The 27,334-nt window shown below is 38.0% G+C and overlaps 3 protein-coding genes across 4 annotated transcripts in view; 2 read left to right on the plus strand and 1 right to left on the minus strand.

The window, feature by feature from the left end:
* The first annotated feature begins 3,268 nt into the window (after positions 1-3,268).
* Positions 3,269-23,289, plus strand: tmem51a (transmembrane protein 51a). 2 transcript variants are annotated; one of them, XM_007553380.2, is made up of 3 exons: positions 3,269-3,542; positions 18,485-18,967; positions 20,886-23,289. In XM_007553380.2, exons 2-3 carry the CDS (start codon positions 18,537-18,539, stop codon positions 21,289-21,291), a joined length of 837 nt encoding a protein of 278 aa, XP_007553442.1. In that variant the 5' UTR covers positions 3,269-3,542; positions 18,485-18,536; the 3' UTR covers positions 21,292-23,289. The 2 variants fall into 2 exon arrangements, with proteins under 2 accessions (XP_007553442.1, XP_016527661.1); XM_016672175.1 differs by lacking the exon at positions 3,269-3,542 and adding an exon at positions 14,826-15,098.
* On the plus strand, positions 4,278-10,316 carry LOC103138960 (kazrin-A-like). The gene is made up of 5 exons (XM_007553379.2): positions 4,278-7,407; positions 7,514-7,615; positions 8,712-8,878; positions 9,199-9,340; positions 9,508-10,316. The coding sequence occupies exons 1-5, from the start codon at positions 7,150-7,152 to the stop codon at positions 9,664-9,666; spliced, it is 828 nt and encodes a 275-aa protein (XP_007553441.1). The 5' UTR covers positions 4,278-7,149; the 3' UTR covers positions 9,667-10,316.
* A 671-nt stretch (positions 23,290-23,960) lies between the features above and the next one.
* Positions 23,961-27,334, minus strand: part of LOC103138963 (chymotrypsin-C-like) — a 4,691-nt gene continuing 1,317 nt past the window's right edge. Inside the window, exons 2-7 of the mRNA XM_007553384.2 lie at positions 27,194-27,291; positions 25,955-26,077; positions 25,643-25,779; positions 24,657-24,802; positions 24,319-24,471; positions 23,961-24,201 (exon numbers count right to left, since the gene is read on the minus strand). Coding sequence (XP_007553446.1) covers positions 24,184-24,201; positions 24,319-24,471; positions 24,657-24,802; positions 25,643-25,779; positions 25,955-26,077; positions 27,194-27,291 — 675 coding nt within the window. The 3' untranslated portion in view covers positions 23,961-24,183. The remainder of the gene's footprint in view (positions 24,202-24,318; positions 24,472-24,656; positions 24,803-25,642; positions 25,780-25,954; positions 26,078-27,193; positions 27,292-27,334) is intronic.

Here is a 27,334-nt window from a genome sequence, read left to right on the forward strand (position 1 = left end):
TTGTATATTTTAATGTTTAAGTTTTTGTGCGTGAAACTGTCCCTGTGCTGCTGTTTTGGTCATGCGTCTCTTGTAATGTAGATTTTTAATCTCAATGAGGTTTAATGTTTTCTGGTGAAATAAAGGTGAAATGAAAAATCAGTGTGACATCTTTCTCTTTGATGTCTGTCCACCAGCCTGCATCCAGTGTTTGCATTGTAATCAACTGTTGTACTGGCCAATGGGTGGTGGCATTCTTCGTTATTTCCACTGTTTCTTCAGGTTTTAGCACAGACATGCTATGAATATCAAAGAACTAACACACATTTCCTACAGCAAGAGAGGCCGCTGCAAATTGCATGTACAAATCAAGAAAAGCTCTGCAAGACAAAAGCAATTATTAAACATAAAATAAGGAGTAAAACAGTGCCATAAAGAATGTACATGGTTTGGTGCTCATACTCAGATGTGAGATGGAACTTCCAAACTTTTCCATTTGTACCTCCATTATTGCTCATTTGTGCTGTGGGATGAGTCATGGTTTATAACGTGTTGTTTTGTATGGTGCAACTTCTTCCTGTAACTCACGGTGACTCCACCTTTATCCCAGACAAGTTGGGTGGATACTATCCTCTTGGATATCAGTGGAAAGCAAGGAGGAAGCTCCAATGGTGAAGCAGTCAGTGAAGAAGCACAATTCCCAATCAAGCTTTACAACCCTATCAGTAAGTTCACGGCATTTGATGTGAATGAGTTTACAACCTCATAACAGATAGAAACCTAATGAAGATAACGGTTATTTTGTTTAACCGCCTTCTTGTGGCTGTGATGTAATGATCCACTTGAACATATTTAGTTTAAAGGTAACTAAATGGGAAGCTTCTGCCGTTTAAATCAAGCTCGAATCCAAGTGTATTGTTTTCCTTCCCTGCCAGCAAATGTGATTACGAACTGACCGTGATGTAGCATCAATCCAGAGGAGCAGATTTAATCAGGACCCGTTCACAGTGGCTCTACACGTATTGCACCTTCCCCTATGTTCGTGTGCAGCGCAACAGAGTGAACCACTGTGATGCCTGAGAGGAAGAAAGCTTCCCCAGAGCCCAGAGTAACAAGGCAGCCTCATTGAAAAGGAACAATGCAACGACTTGGCAAGTGCTGGAAATGTTTTTGCCATTATGCTGCAATAGACTTGGACTGTTCCCCATTCGGGCAGGTTGATGCAGCTGTTGGCACTGGAAAGGTGAAGTGCAAAGCAAAGCGGAGCATATTTTGAAGAAGTCAGCTTGAAAACACAGACGCACATCAAAAACATATGATGAAAGATAAATCATGTCATGTGACCGCCCGTGCCCAAAGCGCAATTGAGGTATGACTAAAGGTATGTGGTAAATTTACAAAGAGGAAGTAAAAGCCAAGTAATGATAAAACTTGGTTTACTGGATGTAGACGTACTAAATTATTCTGTGTTACTGACGTTTGACCTTGTTGATTGTTGTAAAAATGCACGAAGGAAAAGGTTAATTGCATTTTCCTAGAAATTTCATTTTGCAACAGTTCCCCAAACTGTTGCAAAACCCTGCTGACATTTGAAGATATTGTTGGTGTACTAAGCCCAGTTAACATTTTATTGTCACTACCTGAGAAACATTTTAGTGCCTTTGATGACCTAGTCTGATAGATAACAGAGGCATTATTTTTGATAGGATTGTTGCATCATTCTGTTCAGTAATGTGACAAAGTATGAGAAATTTCACCGCTGCTGTGTAACACATCTGCTAGACATTGGCTTGAAGATGCACACTCTCATTTTCAAGCTGAGATGTAAAATCATTCAGCCAAAAAAAAAAAAAATTATATATAGAAAACTGCCTCACCCAGCTGTTGTTTTTCTGATTATGATGTTCGTGATATTCTCCTTGAACTGTAACATTTATGGTCACTAAAACCTGTCAGAGGTGGTCATAAAAAATTTGTAAAACTCAATTTAACTGGCCAAATAAATCATTAGCAGGCAAAGCTTTAAAGGATTAGACCTAAAAAGATTTTGACCTACCAAAAGTTGCATGCAAACAGCTCTTTGTGATTGAAATACTGCACTGACTCACATTGTAATGAAAAACGTGGCTTGATCCATTAAGGAGATTTTTCTTCAGACAGATTTTTTTTTTAGAGAAAATACTTTTTTTCCCCTCATTTCCAAACCTGAATTCTAAAATTGCATCAAACATATTCCACATTTCTTTTGTCTATGTGGTTTACAGTCTCATCACACTATGCTGCGTGGTGCTCTGACAAAAGTCTCTTCAAATTGCACTTAAATCGAATTACTTAGACAAGTACCGATTACCAGCCATCATTTTAACCTAATAACACTTGTAGGCCTGACCTTTCAGGCTATTCTTAGGCATTTGGAGACAGTATGTCTTTTTTTATTATTATTATTGGTTGTCTCATCATTAACTATCATAAACACTGAATGTTAATTTTATTTTCCCGACACTCCTCAAGGTGGCTCTAAAGGGAAATTAGAACCTGAACCAGATGTAGGAGGAAGTATGCCTGTGGGCTAGAGCCAGTTTGGGAGACCAATCCAAACAAGTATCTTTTACAAAATGATACAAATGATATCAAAGTTAGGTCCACATCAACTCTAAAGTTTTCAAACTATGTCCAAATGAAAATATGTTCTCTGAAACAATCTTTGTCCCTTTTCACAAATTCCTTACAACCAACGCTTCGTTTCTATGGATTTTGCATCTCAAGGGCTTGAATGTGGCACTGTAACTCAGGTACAGAAATACATTAAAAAAAACAAAAAAAAAACAGAGTATCACACGTCTGGAGAAGTAACCTCTACTTTGTTTGGGGTTGAATGTTAGATTACGGCTATGGTGAAGTTATGATGGCATTGTTTTCAAGCAGTCAGTGTTGCCAGTACTAGGCCTAGAGTATTAATTTATTAATTAATTAATGTTGCGAAGTTTGTACTAATTTTCTTACTACCCATATGAGAACCAGCTACACCACCCAAGTTGGTTCTAAACCCACGTTTAGCCCAGGCCAGCTCACTACTCATCACCTGACCTGAGCTAAATCCTACGCACATAACGGTTGTCTCACGAGACTTAAAAAAAAAAAACTACCACTTACTTTAGGAACATAGAAAATACAGTTTTTCTAAAATATCATTTCATTTAAAAAAAAGAAAGCAATAGAAGTAAATGTGGGTGTGGTTTTAACATGTTGTAGGGTTGAAAAATGTCGTCATGCAAAAATATTAAGCTCCAAGCTACCTATGTGAAGTAAGCCAGAAGTGAACGGGTTAATCAAACTGGAAGTGCGCTGCGGCCGAAAGCCCCCTCCTTCCTGCTTCTAAATGTGCCCGGGCCCATCCTTCTCTGAGGAAAGTTCCTTATTCGTAAACGAAAACGGTCTGTTTACAATCAAACTCGTTAGAAATTAAACGTGAGCAGCATAGCGACTTATAGCTTTGTGAAAGAAAGAAAGAAAGAACGAAGGAAAGAAAGAAACCGCAAGGAAGACCGGCAAACGATACAGAGGTGAGTGCGTTCACAGTGTACTCATTCGACGAAGCAGCTACCCGCGTATTAGTTTGTATCGCACAAATGAAAATAAAGGTAATGGCTGCATTTATGATGCATAAAAACCTGTTTAAAGTAAAATTACAACCCTATGTTATTGAGGTCGAAACTACTTCCTCGAGTTGTTTAGTGAAGCGGCACTGTTGGTCACCTAGTTTTGGTTTAGTAACGATCAAAGAAACATCTGCTTGACATACTTTTTGGATAATAAAACGGTGTTTACTACGTGTTGGAGACATCAAGCCTTGCTTCTGAATGCAGTTCTCTCAGTTATTTGGCACAGCCTTGACACATGATACCAGACATTCCTCTTGTGCTGGAGTGTTTTTCCCCCCAGGCCGTCAATATCTTACTGTGCTGTCTTGGTAAAGTGTAAGCTCTGTCCCATAAACTGTCCCATCCTCACACAAATTCCTTTGTACCTCTGGATTGCACAACATGTCTGTGTTGTTATTTTTCCTTGTAAAAAAAAAAAAAAAAGCTGAAAGGTGTATTTGTCCAGCTGATCGTTAGGAGCTTTATCTTGGGTCATGTCTTGCATTCTTTAGGATGGGGATATCCCCTTAATTTAAAGTCGAGTTACACCAACATCCCCCTCGGTTTCAGCAGGCCCAGGCCTGTTTGTAGACAACACTAAATATAAAGTCCAACTTTANTGTTGGTCATTTGAAGTAAAAACCAACCTGTCAACTCAAAAGCCAAAAAATAGAGTAGAAATTCTCGTTTTGCAGGGTGAGGCAGGTCAGACCCATCTGATATTTTACATAACATTTGCTACAATTGTACTGTGGTGATTTATCCGCTATTTCCTGTCGGGAAATATCAGGTATTTAGTGACAGGCCTTTAAATATTTGTCAAAGCCTCTTTTTTCTTTTTTTAAGGTTCACAGAAGGATTCTTTCAGCTTGACATAAATTTGTAGATTTATTCTTCTATAAGGCTTATATTTGGTAGGGCTTTCTTTTTTATGAGTTTTTTTTTTTTTTTTTTTACATTCTAGGTTTAATTTGATCACATGAAAATGTTAGTAATGTCTTATGAAAGAAATGCAAGGAGTCACAACGTTTGCAGTTCAAGTTGGTCATAGATTCAGCAAAAAACTTAAATATCCACATCAGGTTCAGGTTTCTTTGAGTCCTAAAGGGCAATTAATGTTACCGCGAGTAAAAAAGAAGGAAAAAAGACATAAAAACTAAGAAACAATCAAAGCAACATCAAAAGCAGTTAATACAAGATAGGCAGAGTACCAACAGTCATCCAACAACAGTTATCAACATTCATAATGTAGAATAAATAAAAACCAACAAATCAAATGCCAGTGATAGTCCTGTCTTGTGCTGCATTAAAAAGAAAAACAAAGGAGTGCTAATAATACTTCTCATACAAAGAAGTCTGAGCTGTAGAAAGCAGAAACTGGAACTTTTCATGTAAATAATGAGAGCTGTCAGAAATAATGCCTTTAGTTTTCCTGATTATATGTCTGTTGAACAGGTCTGTAAGACTGCACTGTTCAAGTCCCAGAATTGTATTTATTTCTCTACTTAATGGATTTATTTTTTTTACCAGAGTTTTTGACCAGACAAGAGAAAACGTCAACACAGATTCAGTAAATGGTCTGTAAAAGAAGAATCTCAGTAACTTATTGATATAAAAGTTTTATATATAAAAGATATAAAAGTTTCAGAGACAAAACAGTCATTGCTCACCCTTTTACTGAGTTTTTCCAAAGCGCGTGTACAAAGAAGTTAAAAACACATCAAACAGATTAAAATTTAACAGATGAAAATTAAGCAGGTTAACTGCAAGTTCTCTGAATAACTTTTTAACTTATCCAGTATGGTTCCGAGATATTTGTAGTTTTCATCTGTCTCTGCTGTCTATCCTTTATCTTCTATTATCATCCTGCTAGTGTTTGTCAAATTTATTCAGTCTAGTTTGCACAATTAAAATGGAGATCAAAGATATTGAGAAATAGTAAAACTAGTAACAGTGTAGAAAGAGGCAAAAACCAATTAGCTTCCACCCAAATAGCATAGAACAAAATAATGTATTTATCAGTTGATCATAAAATTACGACATGCAGTCATATAAAATACATAGAAACACATCTACAAAGTATTAATAGAAATTTAAATAAAATAGAAAATGACACAGTTAATGAAGTACAGTTTTATTTACGGCATGCAGCATATTTAAACAGTTGACAGAAGTGCCTCACAAATTACCTGTAAGATAGAAGACGTAGAATAAAACTGTAATGCAATAAATAAAAACAATAAAGCCTTTCTAAAAACTCATTAGCTTCTCTTATGTCAAAGGCCAGGGGAAAAATTAGTTTTTAAAATACATTGTAATGTGAGCAGCATGGACATGTAGAGGTAACGTATTCCACTCTCTTGGGCTGCCACAGCAAATGTTCAATCACCTCAACATTTTAACTGATCCCAGAACACTGAGGAGAAACTGGCTGAGTGACTGGAGGACCCTGAAAGGTGTGGATATTGAGGAGATTGTGAAGACAGAACGTGGCTAGACCACTTAAAAATGTTAAAGTGAGCAAGAAAGCTGTAAAATCAGTGCAATGACAAATAGGAAGCCAATATAGAGATGTTAAGACTGGAGCTAGTGTTCATGCTGCTTTGTGCCAACTAGAGCTACTTGCAGGCATGACAAAGCTAGCCCGGCGTGTAAAGAGCTGCAATCGTTCCGAGAGGTGATAAAAGCATGAGTAATCGTCTCAAGATCCTTAAAAGAGAGTTAAGGTCTTTCTTTAGCATTGAGTAGTAGTTGGAAAAAAATTTGACTGCTGTTTGTCAAACTTAAGATAATTATTCAGAATAAAATAAGACCCCAATTAAAATAAATAAATAAATAAATAAATAAATAAATAATCTGTACTGGGCGCAATTAGATTTTCTAAATCAGATTACCTGAGTCTACTTTTTCTGAGGTTTTAATTTCAGCCAGACAGGTAAGTGCTTTACTGCTACTTAGCTTAAACTGGCAGACAAGCCTGGATGTTCTGCTGCTGTGATCACAGTGTTTTTATCTCTTGCCCGGGGTGCTGTGTTGGGATTAAACGTGCAGCACTGGTTTTGCTTCTACACAAATTACGGAAGCTTCATTGTTGACAATGAAATTGTCTGTCCTGTCCACCTGGCTGCTAAAGAGGACTGAGTTCCTAGACTGACAGAGAAGTTCATACCTGTCTTGAAACAGAAAAGAGCTGTTCCTTTAATACCAACCAGAAAAACATAATCCTTTGGTTAATGGGATCACAGGCTGCTGATAAGTCCAAACAGACAGAATTCCCACCGTCTGCTGTTAAAAGAATGCCATTGAAAGGGCTGTGTCTGTGCTGTGCCGTGATATAAATCTCACCTGAACCTTCTCATAAAACAGCCTTAGTTACAGTGTCACTCTAGAATAAAATAATCCTTGAGAACTAATTTAACGGTAAGCTCTGCGGTTGTCATTGTAGCAACACTCCAATAAATACATATACGTGATCCGCCTTGTCATTTCTACTTAATAGACTGTAACATTGTATATTGCAATTTTCTCCATGAATAACCCTTTGTCTGTCTGTAGGCTGTCTAAGGCCGCAGATTTGGATCACCACTGGGTGGCCAAGGCCTGGTTAAGTGACGTGGGATTGCCTCAGTACTCCCAGGCTTTCCACACTCACCTGGTGGACGGGCGGATGCTGAACTCCCTGACCCGCCGTGACCTAGAACGTCACCTCAACATCACCAAGAAGTTCCATCAGGTCAGCCTGTTGCTGGGCATCGAACTGCTGCAGTCGCTCGACTTCAACAAGGAGGTGAGCAAGAAAAAGAGCTTCGGGGATGAATCTGCTTGAATGTGCACAAAACAAGTGATGGAAGCTATCAACTGGGTAAAATGTGTTTCACGAAATAATGTCCCAGGTGCTGCAGGCTCGCCGGATACAGTGTGAGCACGAGAATGAGGATCCGCTGGTATGGACGTCTCATCGCGTCATGAAATGGATCAAAGATATTGACCTCAAGGTGACACAGCACAAAAAAAGACAGTATTCTCAAGTCTAAATGGTCAGAAAGACTCAAGCAAACCCACTTGGGAAATAATTTAAAATAAATAATTTGGACCAAACCAATGGCCAAAAGGTAAAGAAGTTCAAAGGAAAGTGCACAAAACAATTACTTATCAAAATGAAATGAATGAAAACAACATATTCTGAATCCAAATGCAATTTAGTCAAGAGCCTTAGAAAAATATCTTCTAGACAGCTTAATAAAGAGCTGATAGGATTTTAATTATGTGCTTATATGTCCAGGTAAATCTGGCACTCATCTTTTCTCAGAATAGACTTCAATGAGAGAAGGCACAGAGCAAAAAGAAGTGGATCAAGGGTTGAACCCTGAGGAACTCCGCCACGAAAAAGGGTTTGAGATGAACAGACAGTTTCTGTAATCAACACTGAAACTTCTGTCACTGGTGTATGAGTAAAACCAGTTCTGCACCTTTAAATCTAACACTGTACCCCAAGCAAGAGATGAGAACACTGTGGTCAACAGCAGCAAATGCAGCTGTTGAATCTAAAAGGATATTACCAAAAAGATGTTGTTGTTTTTTGTTTGGTACATTTCCTGTAAGTTTTCTCTTTCTTCAACAGTCTATAATAGGAGATAATGAGACCATAAAACTGACTGAGGGAAGGAAGCAGTGATGGTAAACACTCAAAGTAGATCTTCTTTGTTGAAGTGAAAATTCTTTCGTCATAGGGTTAGATAAACTAGGGTAGTTCTTTTTCATAGGGAGATAAGGAGCAGACTGAAAACGACCTTTGTTACCATACCTTAAATAGCCACGGCACCTGTCAGATCACATCCTCCTTGTTGTTGCTGCTGGACAAGCATTTCCTGTGACACTGATTACAGTCACAGATAAGGATGTCTAATCTGGCATTGTATGGGTTTATACTTAAGTTTATATTTATCCTGAATAATACTGACTTCACTTTACATTGAGGTAAATCAATGGAAGGACTTTTTCCATACATCAATGAACAAAGGAGTAAAAAAACAAACAAAAAAAAAACATTAAGAGTCTGTTAAGTTTTGTTTTTTTTATGTTTATTACCAGGAATACGCTGACAGCCTCCTCAGTAGTGGAGTTCATGGAGCTGTTATGATGCTTGACCCGTCTTTCAACACTGACTCAATGGCGACAGCACTGGGAATTCCCAGCAACAAACACATGGTCCGGCGACATCTTGATGAGGAGATGATGGCACTGATCGGCTCAGCCAGGTTGGCCGCAAATGTTCATGTCCAGCATGTGCAGGCTGCAGAAAAAATGAACAACGTTAGAGTTACAGAGAACATGACGCATCGTGCCTTGACTGGTGATCTAAAAATATCAAGAATATATTAAACCAGTCAAAAAGAAATATTCGTTTAACCAAATATTACCCGTGGGTAGTTTTACCCACCCAGCTGCAAGCTAAGAAACATTACTATGACCTCCAATGCAAATTTTCTATTCATTTGTAAATGCTTCACAAAGGTGAATTATGCCCTCTCCAAATGCTACTTGTATTAACCTTCTTTCTTTTCCTGCTTCCCTGTAGAGCAAATACACAGCAAAGTTATGATCTTTCAGGTGCGATAACTCCACCATCGCTGCTTCGGCAGAACTCTCTGACCAGACCTCCCAGCTCTAACGCCCGGCACACAGATGACGAGGGTTCTTTACGAAGGAGGGCTGTGAAGGTACATCTATCTCAGAAACAAAAGAGTTTCTCTCAATTTCAACCTTTGTTGTGCAGCTCACGTCTTTGAGTTAACTGCAGATATTACTGTAGCAACAAATAGAATGTAAATCTACCAAAATATATGTCTCTGTATGTATTTGCGGTGATGAGGTTTTAATGTTTCAGCCTCCAATAGGGCTCAGCCCCAAAAAGCGCGGTGGGCGGGACCTGAGTTGCCATAGCAGTTTTGGCTCCTTACCACAGGAAGTTCGAGATCACACTCCCTCCAGATCCGAAGGAAGCCCAATCCGAGGATACTCAAGCATCGAGATCACAAACGTGTGATGGCAATAGGACTGGAAATGCAGTGAATACTCTGGACAGATTGCACTTTGAATAAAATATGTTTGTTTTTTCTTTTTTAAGTTTCTTGACTTAAGTAAATTGTGCACAAGCAGCTATTTGCTGGTTTGGACTGTCATTTCTTTTTGCTCTTATGTCAAAGAACTGACAGACTTATTTTTCTATTATGTGTATTAATGTTTCTTGGTGGTTTGTTTATGTTGACTAACACCGACAGTCAAACTGATTATTCTACCCAAAGAATTGACTCTTTGTATTATACAGACTACTTAAAGATTAAAAAATGAAAAAAGATTACGGTGTTAAATACTCTTGTTTCGTCACGTTCTCTCCATTGTGACACCTTCTTAATGTGGTGGACAGTTGAGAAAAATCTAAATAAAATTTGTAAGTTTTTATGTGTATTTTTTTTTTTTTTTATGTACAATTACACCATTGTGTCTGAAGAAATGTAGCACCTCCTTTGGAGATCTATACTGTGCAGTAAACTTTACAATGCCAACAAAAGATGTGTGCTGTGATAAAATGAAATGAAAGTTTTGAAAATGAAAGGATAAAGAATGCTTGTGATAAAATAAAGATCATAATTCAAACACATCTGGACCAGTGAAAGTAATTTTTCAAATAATACAAAAAAAAGCCAATCTCAAAGACGCAGTGAGATGAAACTACATTTCTCTTGCAATGTTATTGATGAAGTAATATTGTCCTTCAGATGAAGGGAGATTAAACAGGATGGGACCATCATCTGTTATTGTTTGACAACCAAGAAGCAGGAGGAGTTAAAGAAATCAAAATTTTTGTTTTAGCTGAAGCTTTTGAATCTGTTGTCAATGAACAATTAAAAGAGTACTTGACCTTAAACACTATTTTATCTAGTTTTTTTATGTGGTACTACATCTTTGAAGATCTTTCAGATTCTAGGTCCCAACTTGATGATAAAGTGAGTAACTAATAGATGAGTTCCAGAGCACCCTGCAGCTATTTAACAGATCCCAGAGTGTAAAAATGAGATGGTATTATTTCCACAAGTGTGAACATCTTAGAGGGTGCTATTCAATTGCCAGTTCTTGGATCACTGCTTTTTATAATCTATATTAATAACGTTACTCATATTTTCTCCAACGCTATTTTTTTTATCTGTGTGCTGATGATACATTTGTTTTTTCTGGTAGCACACAAGAAGTGGTACTCCTCAAACTCAATACAACCTTCAGTACTGTTCAAAATTCACTTGGTAACGTATAGCCTGCTTTGAATCCAGTCACATTCAATTTTTAGACTCAAGATCAAAGCTGACAAGTTGCATACCTATTACAATCTTGCTAGATTTTGGGTTTTCTCTTAGGCTAAATATCTTTGTATTGTAATTGACAAAAGTCTCATATTTAGACCAAACACTGGCCTTTATTTTGCAATAAATGTTGTTTCTGCAACCTTTCACCCATTTTGTTTTATGGGGAAGTTGTATGCATGTCTACATATTTCCTTTAGGAGACTGTATATGCTTGATTCAGTATGTCATGGTACTCTGAGTTTTAAAACAAGTCTCAAAGTGCCACTGTTTTGATATGAGAGGGTATATTACTCTCCTCTGTCCTCCAGAAGACTAAACCAATACTATATCCTAATTCATAAAGCAATTATTAGAATTATAAATACATACCCACTCAGTTATATCAACCAAAACACTGCTTATGCTCACAGAACAGCTATCTTTCCAAAGTCCCATTGACCTGGCCTGGAATTAGTCACAGAATGTCTTAAATTTCCAAGAGCTGGTCTCTCTGAACACTTTTAAGTTTCTGAAGATCCTAGAAAGTAATACATTCTGATGCAGATGCTTCTAAAACTTGATTGTACTCTTTGTTGTATATTTTAATGTTTAAGTTTTTGTGCGTGAAACTGTCCCTGTGCTGCTGTTTTGGTCATGCGTCTCTTGTAATGTAGATTTTTAATCTCAATGAGGTTTAATGTTTTCTGGTGAAATAAAGGTGAAATGAAAAATCAGTGTGACATCTTTCTCTTTGATGTCTGTCCACCAGCCTGCATCCAGTGTTTGCATTGTAATCAACTGTTGTACTGGCCAATGGGTGGTGGCATTCTTCGTTATTTCCACTGTTTCTTCAGGTTTTAGCACAGACATGCTATGAATATCAAAGAACTAACACACATTTCCTACAGCAAGAGAGGCCGCTGCAAATTGCATGTACAAATCAAGAAAAGCTCTGCAAGACAAAAGCAATTATTAAACATAAAATAAGGAGTAAAACAGTGCCATAAAGAATGTACATGGTTTGGTGCTCATACTCAGATGTGAGATGGAACTTCCAAACTTTTCCATTTGTACCTCCATTATTGCTCATTTGTGCTGTGGGATGAGTCATGGTTTATAACGTGTTGTTTTGTATGGTGCAACTTCTTCCTGTAACTCACGGTGACTCCACCTTTATCCCAGACAAGTTGGGTGGATACTATCCTCTTGGATATCAGTGGAAAGCAAGGAGGAAGCTCCAATGGTGAAGCAGTCAGTGAAGAAGCACAATTCCCAATCAAGCTTTACAACCCTATCAGTAAGTTCACGGCATTTGATGTGAATGAGTTTACAACCTCATAACAGATAGAAACCTAATGAAGATAACGGTTATTTTGTTTAACCGCCTTCTTGTGGCTGTGATGTAATGATCCACTTGAACATATTTAGTTTAAAGGTAACTAAATGGGAAGCTTCTGCCGTTTAAATCAAGCTCGAATCCAAGTGTATTGTTTTCCTTCCCTGCCAGCAAATGTGATTACGAACTGACCGTGATGTAGCATCAATCCAGAGGAGCAGATTTAATCAGGACCCGTTCACAGTGGCTCTACACGTATTGCACCTTCCCCTATGTTCGTGTGCAGCGCAACAGAGTGAACCACTGTGATGCCTGAGAGGAAGAAAGCTTCCCCAGAGCCCAGAGTAACAAGGCAGCCTCATTGAAAAGGAACAATGCAACGACTTGGCAAGTGCTGGAAATGTTTTTGCCATTATGCTGCAATAGACTTGGACTGTTCCCCATTCGGGCAGGTTGATGCAGCTGTTGGCACTGGAAAGGTGAAGTGCAAAGCAAAGCGGAGCATATTTTGAAGAAGTCAGCTTGAAAACACAGACGCACATCAAAAACATATGATGAAAGATAAATCATGTCATGTGACCGCCCGTGCCCAAAGCGCAATTGAGGTATGACTAAAGGTATGTGGTAAATTTACAAAGAGGAAGTAAAAGCCAAGTAATGATAAAACTTGGTTTACTGGATGTAGACGTACTAAATTATTCTGTGTTACTGACGTTTGACCTTGTTGATTGTTGTAAAAATGCACGAAGGAAAAGGTTAATTGCATTTTCCTAGAAATTTCATTTTGCAACAGTTCCCCAAACTGTTGCAAAACTCTGCTGACATTTGAAGATATTGTTGTTGTTCTAAGCCCAGTTAACATTTTATTGTCACTACCTGAGAAACATTTTAGTGCCTTTGATGACCTAGTCTGATAGATAACAGAGGCATTATTTTTGATAGGATTGTTGCATCATTCTGTTCAGTAATGTGACAAAGTATGAGAAATTTCACCGCTGCTGTGTAACACATCTGCTAGACATTGGCTTGAAGATGCACACTCTCATTTTCAAGCTGAGATGTAAAATCATTCAGCCAAAAAAAAAAAAAATTATATATAGAAAACTGCCTCACCCAGCTGTTGTTTTTCTGATTATGATGTTCGTGATATTCTCCTTGAACTGTAACATTTATGGTCACTAAAACCTGTCAGAGGTGGTCATAAAAAATTTGTAAAACTCAATTTAACTGGCCAAATAAATCATTAGCAGGCAAAGCTTTAAAGGATTAGACCTAAAAAGATTTTGACCTACCAAAAGTTGCATGCAAACAGCTCTTTGTGATTGAAATACTGCACTGACTAACGTTGCAATGAAAAATGTGGCTTGATCCATTAAGGAGATTTTTCTTCAGACAGATTTTTTTTTTTTTAGAGAAAATACTTTTTTTCTCTCTCTTTTCCAAACCTGAATTCTAAAATTGCATCAAACATATTCCACATTTCTTTTGTCTGTATGTGGTTTACAGTCTCATCACACTATGCTGTGTGGTGCTCTGACAAAAGTCTCTTCAAATTGCACTTAAATCGAATTACTTAGACAAGTACCGATTACCAGCCATCATTTTAACCTAATAACACTTGTAGGCCTGACCTTTCAGGCTATTCTTAGGCATTTGGAGACAGTATGTCTTTTTTTATTATTATTGCTTGTCTCATCATTAACTATCATAAACACTGAATGTTAATTTTATTTTCCCGACACTCCTCAAGGTGGCTCTAAAGGGAAATTAGAACCTGAACCAGATGTAGGAGGAAGTATGCCTGTGGGCTAGAGCCAGTTTGGGAGACCAATCCAAACAAGTATCTTTTACAAAATGATACAAATGATATCAAAGTTAGGTCCACATCAACTCTAAAGTTTTCAAACTATGTCCAAATGAAAATATGTTCTCTGAAACAATCTTTGTCCCTTTTCACAAATTCCTTACAACCAACGCTTCGTTTCTATGGATTTTGCATCTCAAGGGCTTGAATGTGGCACTGTAACTCAGGTACAGAAATACATTAAAAAAAACAAAAAAAAAACAGAGTATCACACGTCTGGAGAAGTAACCTCTACTTTGTTTGGGGTTGAATGTTAGATTACGGCTATGGTGAAGTTATGATGGCATTGTTTTCAAGCAGTCAGTGTTGCCAGTACTAGGCCTAGAGTACTAATTTATTAATTAATTAATGTTGCGAAGTTTGTACTAATTTTCTTACTACCCATATGAGAACCAGCTAGACCACCCAAGTTGGTTCTAAACCCACGTTTAGCCCAGGCCAGCTCACTACTCATCACCTGACCTGAGCTAAATCCTACGCACATAACGGTTGTCTCACGAGACTTAAAAAAAAAAAACTACCACTTACTTTAGGAACATAGAAAATACAGTTTTTCTAAAATATCATTTCATTTAAAAAAAAGAAAGCAATAGAAGTAAATGTGGGTGTGGTTTTAACATGTTGTAGGGTTGAAAAATGTCGTCATGCAAAAATATTAAGCTCCAAGCTACCTATGTGAAGTAAGCCAGAAGTGAACGGGTTAATCAAACTGGAAGTGCGCTGCGGCCGAAAGCCCCCTCCTTCCTGCTTCTAAATGTGCCCGGGCCCATCCTTCTCTGAGGAAAGTTCCTTATTCGTAAACGAAAACGGTCTGTTTACAATCAAACTCGTTAGAAATTAAACGTGAGCAGCATAGCGACTTATAGCTTTGTGAAAGAAAGAAAGAAAGAACGAAGGAAAGAAAGAAACCGCAAGGAAGACCGGCAAATGATACAGAGGTGAGTGTGTTCACAGTGTACTCATTCGACGAAGCAGCTACCCGCGTATTAGTTTGTATCGCACAAATGAAAATAAAGGCAATGGCTGCATTTGTGATGCATAAAAACCTGCTTAAAGTATAATTACAACCCTATGTTATTGAGGTCGAAACTACTTCCTCGAGTTGTTTAGTGAAGCGGCACTGTTGGTCACCTAGTTTTGGTTTAGTAACGATCAAAGAAACATCTGCTTGACATACTTTTTGGATAATAAAACGGTGTTTACTACGTGTTGGAGGCATCAAGCCTTGCTTCTGAATGCAGTTCTCTCAGTTATTTGGCACAGCCTTGACACATGATACCAGACATTCCTCTTGTGCTGGAGTGTTTTTCCCCCCAGGCCGTCAATATCTTACTGTGCTGTCTTGGTAAAGTGTAAGCTCTGTCCCATAAACTGTCCCATCCTCACACAAATTCCTTTGTACCTCTGGATTGCACAACATGTCTGTGTTGTTATTTTTCCTTGTAAAAAAAAAAAAAAAAGCTGAAAGGTGTATTTGTCCAGCTGATCGTTAGGAGCTTTATCTTGGGTCATGTCTTGCATTCTTTAGGATGGGGATATCCCCTTAATTTAAAGTCGAGTTACACCAACATCCCCCTCGGTTTCAGCAGGCCCAGGCCTGTTTGTAGACAACACTAAATATAAAGTCCAACTTTATTTGTTTATCAAAAGATGGCCCACTGGCAAGAATACATGATAATTCTTAAGATACACGCTGATTAATTTCATACTGTTGCAAATAGAGGTAGGTGTTGTGGCAACATATTAAAAACAAATCTAGGTGGAACCTTTTCATCTTTTTATTATGTTGCTTTTGATTTAATTATGCGACAAACACTATGTAGCTCCTAACGGTGAAGTGGAAAGAAACAAATTGCATAGTGTATGTTAACAAATGATTACCAAAACCTGTGGCGACTGACTTGTTAGAGAATATTAACATAAATGGCCTCATGCAGATAAAGTTTAAATTATGGAGAAGAGCAAAGCAAGTTTAGGATCTAAAAGAAAATCTAGTAGTTTGAACACTTCTCAGTTCAGCATCTAAAATGGATGTGGCAGATCTGTAAAAGCTACCAAGACACAGCGAGGAAACATTAATCAGAGAAGCAGCCAGGATACCCACGATAACTCCAGAGGAGATTCAGATGTTTGAATCTATTTATAACACAACGTTAGTCAATTAAAGTTTGCCTCATTCTATGTAGGTCACACAGCAAATATGTGGAAGTTGGTGTTCGTGTCAGATGACGGAGACAGAAATAAAAGTTGGCCCACATACAAAATGTTATTTGCAATGTAATACAGAAAAATCACCATCAGTACAGAGTTCCACAACGTCAAAGCTGATGGCAAGTCGGAAGGAAAAGTATGGGATAAAAATCAAAGTGTCAACATGTACAAAAAAGTTATAGTGGTTTGAATTAGGGATGTCCTGATTATTTCTCTTTTTTTCTCTCTTTGCCTCCAAGTCCATTGATTTTGCGCATCAGCCGACACCAAGACCAGATCCGATATGCCATGTGTAACTTGCATAGTTGTTAATGAGTGATCCAGGCAGGAATATCAACACTGGCACGGTCAAAGTGATTAAAAAAAAAAAAAACATTTAAAACTACAAATTAATTAAATAATTTAATACATTTAACGGAACGTGAGCTGGAGATAGGCACCAGCACCCCTCCCGACCCCACTGAGGGACAAGGGTGACAGAAAATGGATGGATGGATGGATACATTTAATTTAATAATGTAAATACTTTTCCTGAACATACACTAAGTAAATATATATTTTTTATAACATCAAATTTAATGAAACCAGAGGGACACAGTGGAGAAGATGAATCATTGACTGGGGCCGTGTGAATGAACTGCAGGGATTTATTTTGTTGTGACAGTTTAGGTTTAAAAAAAAAAAAACATTAGGCAACATGAAAAACTATACTTGCATAATATTTACTGTAATCCAGATCGGGATCACCGGCAGCTTTGCACATGCGTGAGTCCTTTGCAATGTGGGAATGGAGTGAGTCTCCTCTCTGCTCCACTGCAGGCTGCCGCATGACGAGCCTGCTGTTAGTCAGACTGACCGCCTGCAACTGCTTCTGAAGCGGGAGAGACTCACAGCAGCTCTCACTGTAACTGCAGTACGATCGGTGCCTTCCCGTTTTGTCCAATAAACCAAAGAAAGTTGCTATCGAGGTCTGAAAAGTCTTTAAATACATCGACACCACCGCTAAATTGGCAACAATGCTTCCATTTCAAGCTGATTACATGTTTTGCTAGCTGAGCTGCAAAGTGTTGCGCAAAGTGTTGCGCATGTGTCGTGCCGAGACATTAAAGTACCATCACATAACTGTGGATACTGTTATCATTCCCATTTAGTTTTAGAATAAATATACATATCTGATCCCTGGTCATGATGTGACACCCGATTCCAGTCGAGTCTTAAACTATCTGGTTGGGCCCGATTTCCAATCATGCTATCAGATCAAGACAGTCTTGGTTTGATACTTTTGTAAGAATCTGTAATTTTTTTTTTTCTTTTTAATAAAATCATATTCAAGACTTGGATAGAGCATTTAATGCAATAAATACTTCTCAACAGACATTAGGTTCATATTGCCCACCCCTTCAATTCCAGGTAAATCACGTCTTCATGTAACGAGGTTATTTTTTTTTTTAAATAGAAATGATTAGCTATGTGATCGTTACCATGTCCATCATATGTTGCCGAGTACACACATCTGACATGCTTACTGCATTTCAGAGAACCATTCTTCTCGGTATGAACGCTAATAAATGCTTCCAGTAATATGCAGCCTCATAAATTCACGATATACACTTATCAGCCACTAGTTTTGATTTAGTGGCCGATAAGCACTCAGTAAACCTGTGGAGTACACGACTACGTAATATGTCTTGAGGCGTTAGGTTTACAGCGGCCACCGCCCGTTTTATTAGCGTTGGTAGCTCTAACTGTGACACAGGTGACTTTGAAAGGTGAGGCTGCTGTAAATATTTTACCACGCGGCGCACCTATGACTCAGGGAAAGGCTTGGATGTATTTTACTACAGTGAATTTTATGTTCCTTCAGTTCTCTGAAAAGCTGAACTGTGAAACCTTTTTAAGCAGTAGAGGAGTTTGAGCTGAGACTAGAGAGAGAGAGCAGTCAAACTTCAGTCGCCACCTGAGAGACGCAAGCATTAGTCGTTCTCATCACTGTAAGCCTTTCTGTAATATTAAAGGGGAAAATAAGCATTTTTTTATATGCATTTATATTCCTTTTTCTTTTTTCTTAGACTTCCCAGTTTGTTCTCCTGCTAACATCCCTTTCTCTCCGCAGTGTTTTGACTTCACTGGACCTGATCTGACTGAAGCGTTAACATTCAAACAAAATGCGATCCACTGTGGACGGCCCCCCTGGAGTAGTAGTGACGACCGTCAGCAGCAGCAGCGGCAACAACAATAACAACAACAACACTAACCAGATGAGCAACAGAGAAAACAATGGAAACTCAGGCTCACAGTACGCTCTGTGTGCTTTGGGAGTCGGCCTCGTCGCCCTGGGAGTAGTGATGATTGTGTGGAGCATGGTGCCCGTGAACACCGGTTTTAATAACAGCAGCAGCAGTTCAGGGGGGGATGATGGAATCGATGGCAAGAGAAATAAAGCGTCCTCTGTGGCCTTTGTGCTGGCTGGCTCCGGGGTGGCTATGCTGCTGCTGTCTCTGTGTCTGGGAATGAGGAACAAGCAGCGGGAGCGGCTGAGACGCCAGGAGGTCCAAAACCAGAGAGAAGCGGCGAGGGAGCAGGAGGAGAGAGAAACGTGAGTTTACTCTGCTCGCGACTTGACCTCATTTTGTTGCTTTTAGGTTGACAAGCACCGGATGTTAGATTTAAGTCTGTTTAGAGAACAGAAAGTCGTCTTATGGGAAATATTCTCTGAATTTTTCTTTTTTTTTCTCTCTCTCTCTCTCTCTCTTAAATTTTTACTTAATAGCTGACTTGTTAAAGCTTATGGAGAGAGGTTGTGGACATCATAAAATGATAAAGAATGAAAATGGTCGAGAAAATGTAGGTTACATGTAACCAGTATCATTTTCACAGTTTTTAGCTGTGGTGTCACAGTTAAATATTTTCTTGATATAGTACAGCCTTAGTGAGACGAATGATTCATGACAGTGAAAACAAACGTCTTGTATGACAATTTGAGAGTTATATTGCTTTATCAAAGATTTTATTTATATTAATTCTGTTCAAAAATAAAACTCATTATGTAGTCATATTCATGACAAACTGAATTTATTTATTTATATGATTATTATGACAGAAATGTGCTTTGGCTTGGGAAAGGCTGCTCACTCGTTACCCAATGAAAAGCGACTGTTTGTCTAGTAGATTGTCACTGACGATCTGTAAGTCAGTGACATATTAACGCTAAAGATGCCAGCTTTTCAGAACTCTGTAAGCAAACATATTAATTAAAAGTTTAAGTGGAAGGAAAAAGGAAAGGGTGGTTGGGGAAAAAAGGGAAAACCACAGGATTGTGACGCTAAGCCCACTCCTGTACAAGAGACGACATTGGAAGTGTCTTACCTGAGTTGGTTAAGAAAAGGACTGGTGTGTTTGTTATAAGAAACGTTTGGTTTTAAGACTCCCAGCAAGTCATTGCATGAGTTAAAAATGTTTTGGCAATTTCTGTGTGTTTCTACTCCACTGGATTTGGCCAAGACATTTTTAATCAAGTGTTTTTATCCCATTAAAATTCCATGACAGCCTTCTGTCATTACTTGAAAATATTTACGTTTCTGATATCAGTGAAGTTTCAGGAAGCTGATGCACATTCAGCTTTTTGATGCACATTTAATTTGTGAGTCTGCTGAATCTGATTATGTGACATCATAACAAATTAGAACATGGTGGATTGTGGGAAAGAGGTTTCAACCGGAAACCTGTCATGAACGGCGCCATTTTCCCTCTTTATCATTTTGTAGCTTTTTACGTTTGGTTTAGGTTAGGTTGTACTTTGTCAAAAATACCTGAATTCAGAATTTGAGAAAATACTAACGTACAAAAAAAAAAAAGAGTTACACAATGGTTTTAAAAAAAATGAGTCCAAAAGTCGTTATTTATACCACTTTTGTCCTCAAAAGTGGTATAAATAACGACTTTTAGTTGCACATTCATAAATTTACGAATGCGCACAGTTAAACTGGAAATTATTCATACCTTCTGCAAATTTAAATTTGAATAATTTGCATTCACTTTATTTGTGACAAGAAACAAGACATTTTTAAAAGATAATAATAAAACACTACACAATGAGTAAAAATAAAAGAAATATAAATATATGCCATGTCAAAAAGTGATTTATCCCCTTCTCAGTAATTCATGAAAACAATCTGTGTTATTACAGCAATCTAACTCAAAATTACCGACAAACTTTTTTGTGTGTTTCCACTGGTATTTTCATAATTTATATGTGCTGATGAACACAAAGTATTTTGGGTTGGAACACATCCAGACTGTCAACCTAACCTTTGGCTCCTTCCACAGATTTTCTTACTTGTTGTCAGAAGAAACATAATAAATCAACCTACACCTGCCAGGGATATGAATAGTTCTTGGTTTAACTGCATTAAAAAAAAAAATTGGGTTGGAAATTTGACAAATAGGCGATTTTTTTTTTCCCCCCCCAGAGCTGTTTGTGGTTCACTTTAATTTATGTATTTTCATCTCTGCAGGGCTGAGGAGCGGGCCCAGCGCTACGCAGTACCAAGCTACGAGGAGGCGGTCAGCAGCGGGCAGTACCCTGTCCGTCAGAGCAACCTTCGTCCAAGCGTCTCCCAGCTGCCGTCCTATGACGACCTCGTCCAGGTCGACGGCATCCAGTATGAAAACGAGGTCGCCGACGTCAACTCCGCCATTCCACAACCTGCCCCGGCTTGTAGCTCTCCCAGCGCTACTATTTCTACATCAACCCATAGACCGGGGAAAAGCAGCCGGCATTTCCTCCCCATCAAAATCCGAAGGATTAAGTCGGAAAAGCTTCCCATGAAAAACACGGGGAGCTCTCAGCCGGCAGCTGGAATCAGTATTGAACCGCTCACCCCTCCGCCACAATATGAAGATAAGGTTCCTCCACTTTAAGGTCAAGCTGCTGTTTAAAGCTATTGACTGAAGTTCCTAGAATCTTCCATGGCCAACCTTTGTGGATATGGATGTGCTTTGTTCAGCCAAGAACTGAAGGAGGCTTCTTGCTTTCAGCTGAAGAATGTTATATTTTCACATTTGTCGTCGTGGCTCCTGACTGTAAAGTGCTGTTTTTTTTTTTTGTTGTTTTTTTTTTTACGGACCTTACTTTATCACTCTGTTAAGTGACAAAGTTTTGTCAAACTGTGGCATATCAGATTTCAGCTTCAGAAACCACCTTGACTTTGTACTGATTTTACAGGTGAATCGGTAGTGGAGCTCATGAGATGTTAGAGAGAGGCTGCTTTTAGGATTTTTCTATAAAAAATGGATCCATGCACTCATTTTGTGAGCTCTTTTATGCCACTTTTAAAGACCCATTTATTGCTGTCAGTACTAAACCAAACATGGACCTTAACGTTGCTAAAGCTGTGCTATCATGTTACCTGGAAGCCTTTGAAGATGTCAACAAAAGTAGTAAGTCACACCATTAAAGTTTTCTCTATAAGGGGGGGAGACACATTTTGATGACCACAAGCATTTGATTCTTAATAAGAGTGCAGATTTGACATCCTCTGAAACCCTGGCTGAGATCGCACCAGCTTATAACTTCGTTTTTCCCTTGATGGAAATTAATTTGCTCGCTTTGGAACTACCACTCTTTAAATAGTCCTTACAGATTCTTAGCACCTTGGTTAAAGATGGGTAAAAAGCTATAAATTATTATTTTTTTTTTTTTTTACTGTGGTAATATAATCTCACAATAAATTCAAATCACTCTGGTTCTCTAACGGTGATCCTTAGGAATTTCTTTTAACTTTATTACCATTCCCTTCACTTTGCTTGGTGGCAAGACAAACTTGGGTTTATGACAAGACCAACAGTTCCAATTATGTACACCGTTTTTATAACTGCTTGGACTGCAATCATGAGCAAGTTTAGGGGAGGTAGCAGTTTCTTAGTTTATGCAGGTCAACGTACATCTGTTGTACTTGAAAGGCGAGTTTTTTGGTCTTCCCTACGTCAAAGAATGGATCAGAAAACTGGACCTTGGTGTCAAACATTACCGATTGATCAATCTTAGACAATGAACAAAGTTAATGTTGGGTATTAAAAGTGCTTCAGCTACATTTATTTGATAGAAATTTTTAGGGATTTCAAAACAATAATTTCCAGATTGAATCAGTATAGTGAAAATAATGACTGGATTTTTTTTTTATTTTTTTTTTTTGACTCCGATAAAACAATTGTGATCAAAGCAGGGCTTTATATACATCTCTATATATGCCAGACTCTCTGGACTCGTATGTTTACATGTGTATTAAATAGATAAGGCAGAAGAAAGTAGATGTTGGATACTTTGGTGCAATCCAAGTTTCATTCACTAGTAAAGTGAGTCTTTTATAAAAGCAGAAGTTGCGAGGCAGCATTGATGTCTGAAACCTATTTGTACTCCCAGCTTGTGCAGTAACTTTGGTCTCGGTGGTAAAGTCGTATTTGGTAACCAGTTAACAGACGTCACTTTAAAGGGGGAAATGAGTTCTCCGGGAAACTTCTTTTTTTTTTTTACAAATATGTTAAGATCTGACTTTGAACGCATCAATGAATTACCCTCCAGCTGTACGCACCGAAAGCATCTTTACTCCAAGAATTGACTTTCAAGGCTTTTTATTAAGACACTGCGTGACTCCGTTGTTGTTTCAGAACAGTGCTGCTTCTGCTCTTGCACACAGCGTGATACTGAGAGATGTGATGTTTGCAGGAATTTGGTGAATAGTTGAAAGCCTGCGCTCAGTAGCCATGGCGAGATGTGAAAGCATGCAGTATAGACTCTCCTTCTCAGGGCTTGTTTTTTTTTTTTTTCTTCAACTTACAAACAGAAAGACTCTTTGACTGTGCAGCTGCAACGCAATAACAGCAGCTGCTCACTGGCTTGCTGATCATCATTCCTTCAACCACAACTTGACCTGCAGGACTGTTTTCATTCTGAAAGTATGCAGGGAAAGAGATGAAAATAAAAATAGGTGGCTCTAGGCTCTCTCTCTATTTCAGGGATATAACTTGTGTTACAGCAGTATGCCGACCTGTCACTATGCCTTCCTTTCTTTTCTTTTTTTTTTTTTTTAATGTTAGAAATAAGCAGCGGATGCCAAAGTGACTCCTGAGTTATTCAAGTCAATGTTACTAATTTTGTGAAATTGCACACTTTAGCTTTTTCTCTTTTTGTTTTGCAGAAGAAAGAGCCCTTTACACTCGTGTTTCACAGTTGTTGTTTTGAAGGCTGAAACTGTTCTCATTAACTGGACCTCAGCAATGTACTTTTTTTTTTTTTTTTTTAGCAAAAAATATCAGTTTAGCAAAAAGATTAATTTTATACACAAGTTGTCAAATTGTTTTACATTAATTGTAAGTATTTGGCTGTAGGAGTCTCTTTTTTTGTACAATAATGTGTTGTCATTGTCATTTAATGTTGTCTTTTTATGACTACAGTTTATATATTTTATATGTGCAGTGGGAAAAAAAACAAATCTTGTTTGTGTTTATACAAATGTATTTTTCCCCAGAAGTTTGAAAAGTCATTTATCTCATGAATATTTATAATAAATAAAGAGGAAGCATTTGTTTAATATCTGGGACTCTCCTGGTGTATTTTATTGACGTTTTTTCACCAAATTATGCAATAATCTCCTTTTATAAACTGTGGAGAAGTCAAATATAGCCACAAATGTGACCTGGTTTGGTGGTCATTTCTTGTACATTTAGAACATTACTATTTTTAATATTTTAATGTCCTTACATTTCACTAGGTGCATCTTTTACATTTGCTAGCTGTTCTTATCAGCAGCATCTTTAGTTGGTGTTCATTACCTGCAGAGGAAATAAAAGAGAACACAAAAAAATTCCCAGATTTTTAATAAATGTTTTTTTTTGTTTGTTTGTTTTGTTTTTATCAAAAGGTAATTGCAGAAATAAACAGCTACTCACTTGTTTAATCCACCAAACATACGAGCTGACTTGCGTAAAGACCGTGGGCTTCTGCAGAACATCACAACCCTCACCAGAACCAAAGCTCACGACGCCGTGGACGTCCCAGGAGCCGTCTGGGTTCGGACAATTCAGAGGGCCACCAGAGTCTCCCTGCAGGTTAGCTAGTTGTTAGCTGGCAGTTAAAAAAAAAGTGAGGCTAAATGTTACGCTTTTCCCCTTATTTTGAGTGAAAATAGGAAGAAAAAAACAAATTCCTAAAATCTGTGGGGGTTTTTTGTTGTTTATTTTGTTTTTTTTAGGAATACACGGATTGTTAAAGTCTAGTGCAATCTCACGTTACAGCCTGCGGCGATGCCATCTCCTCCAGCGCAGACCATTTTCTCAGTTGCCAGGACATTCCACCAGTCGGGCTGCGAGCAGACATCATGGCCGACGACAGGCAGGAGAGCCTGCTGAAGGATGTCAGCTGCAGGACCGTTGGCTGTCTCAGGTGAAAAAAAAAAAAAAAAAAAAAAAAAAGTGCAAATTTTGACTTTGAATAAACAGCGTTAGGATTAAAGGATTTTTGTCTACGGTTAAAATAAATTTGAGCTGGTTAAAATGATCATTATACATGTAATATTAAAGCAGTTTTTCCTTACAATCTTTTCCAGTGAGAAATTGGTATATGTCAGTATGCATGAAATGCTTCCGTAATCACATTGTATTCAGAGCCTTGCAGAAATATTAATATGGTTTAAAATTTTAACATTTAAAAATGTTAGATTTTTTTATTTATTTTTTGAGTGCGTTTGGAATGGTTGTTCTTTCAGCTTAGATGTCTGAAAGTCCTCCCAAGTTAAAATGCTCAGTATTGACTGCTTTTCTGATTAACGCTGTCCTTTTTCTGCCTTTGAGTGGATCTCCATTGTTTCTGGTGTTTCCAGATTATGGACATGTTTGGGGACAATATTTTCACCTTAGCCTTCTCCTTACCAACTGGGTGACTTCTGAAAGCAGCAGATTTTATTCAGAGGGAAGTGAATAAAGATGGGTGAAAGAAAAGAAAAACAACTGCATAACAAGCTTTTTAATTTTCCGTTTGTGAAGAAATTCCGCCACACTGTTAAGTGCGACTTTTGTGGGTCTCTCCCATAAAGGTTTATTGTTGTACTATGTGGCAAATGTGCAAGCTCAGCTAATGTAGGCAATGTACATCACCACTAGCTGACTGTTCGTAGTACTCATGCATAATTCAGGATAAACAGTCACCCAACCTTTCGTCCAACCTTTGGTTTAGCTAATAGTTAAGCTTTGTCTTATTTCTCTTTGAGTCGCTCACTTGACAGACGCCCCCAGCCAGTGACAAAACAAGGGGTCCCATGTGGCAGGACGACGTCCCGCTCTGGAAGGCACGCAGGTGTGATTGTATCAGACAAAGCAACAGGGGAAGACAGCTTAATCAGAGCAATGTCATTCCTGCAAACAGAAAAAAAAAAAAAGCAAATCACTACCTTTATGTACAAGAGGTGAAAAGAAACTAGTCTCATCAGTTTTTACAGTTTGGATCACCTATGAAATAGCATTCACTGTTAAGCGATACCTCACACTCTTCTACACAAAGAGAAGTGGTTTTAGAAAGCGCTGCGTTTACCGGCTGAGCAGGACGTTGTAGCCTTCATGAGTAATGATCTTGGTTGCACTGAGAGCGACTGAGCCTTCCTCAGTGGCCTTCAGGCTGTGCTTCCCCAGCTCCACTCTGTAGTCGTCGACTTCACTGTAAGAACGGCAACCAGCGAGGCTCAGGGATTCGGAAAGCGAAACAGATTGATTTGTGTGTGTAAATATGTGCTAAAAGGATGTTGGGTAGTATTAGGTGCTTCTATAATCTAATACTTTAACCTGTATTTATAATTGCTTTTAAGCTTTTATTTGAATTCTCCAAAAAAAAAAAAAAAAAAAAAAGTTCAAACTTCTTTTGTTTTTTTTTCTTATCTTTTGGTTTATTATTATGACAAAATTCAGGCATCTTCAAGTTATTTACCTTTACAGGCTTCTGAGCTTCTCAGACACAAACAAAAATGTGTTTGTTTTTTTTATGTTGGAACAAGATCAAATCTTTATCTAGAGCCATATTCAACAAAATATAATATGAATTTCAATGATATGGGTTTGTCCAATTAAAAGTACCTTTTGAGAAATAACTTTAAAGCAGGTTTTAACGATGCTTTTCATTAAGCCGTGTTTCTTAAAATGTTTTTCTAATTGGTCTGACATAATATTCTAGTCATAAATGTGTTTTCAGGAGCTGCAGGTTGAAAACCATCATCAGAAATAAAGGTTTGAAAACGCTCTGTCCGTAGCATACTGTGCTCCACATAGTGAATTAAATTACTGAAATCAATGTTCAATAAGCTAATCTACCAAAAATGACTTGACATCTAGTCATTGTTTTTAGCGTTGAACATCCAGACAAAAGGCTTGTGTTTTTCTGCTGTTATTTACAAGATTTCACGATTAGATCTACAACAAATGTAACGAATGTCATCTTGGATCAGTGTTCAAGGTTATCTCAGAATACAAAATTACAATATGTAACCGAGAAGGAATTTGTAAAAAAACCCAAAACATAACAGAAAGCAGAAAGGCAACAGAAAAATCTATCATGTACTCAATTAAACTATGGTAGACACATTAAAAAGCATCACAAATAAATGAATTAAAAAAATCTGGTGATGCTTCTGGTTTTCAGGCTTCAGGCTGCAAATGATAAACTTTTGGTCTATGTGTTTGGTGCACAGTGGGAATAAAGAAATAGACACTGACGTGTCATAAAGCTTCCTCTCTCTACATTACATCACATTACATTACATTGGTCCTGACCGGAACTTACTTGATGCAGTGTGCAGCGGTCAGGACCCATTCTTGGGAGATGAGGGTGCCTCCACAGACGTGACTCCAGCGCCCTCTGCTGTTCGACTGGAGCGATACCTCAGAAATACCGGGAATAATATGAACAGATGCATTAAATCAC

The sequence above is a fragment of the Poecilia formosa genome, unplaced genomic scaffold, assembly GCF_000485575.1.
Source record: "Poecilia formosa unplaced genomic scaffold, Poecilia_formosa-5.1.2 Scaffold56, whole genome shotgun sequence".
In the NCBI taxonomy this organism is placed as follows: Eukaryota; Metazoa; Chordata; class Actinopteri; order Cyprinodontiformes; family Poeciliidae; genus Poecilia; species Poecilia formosa.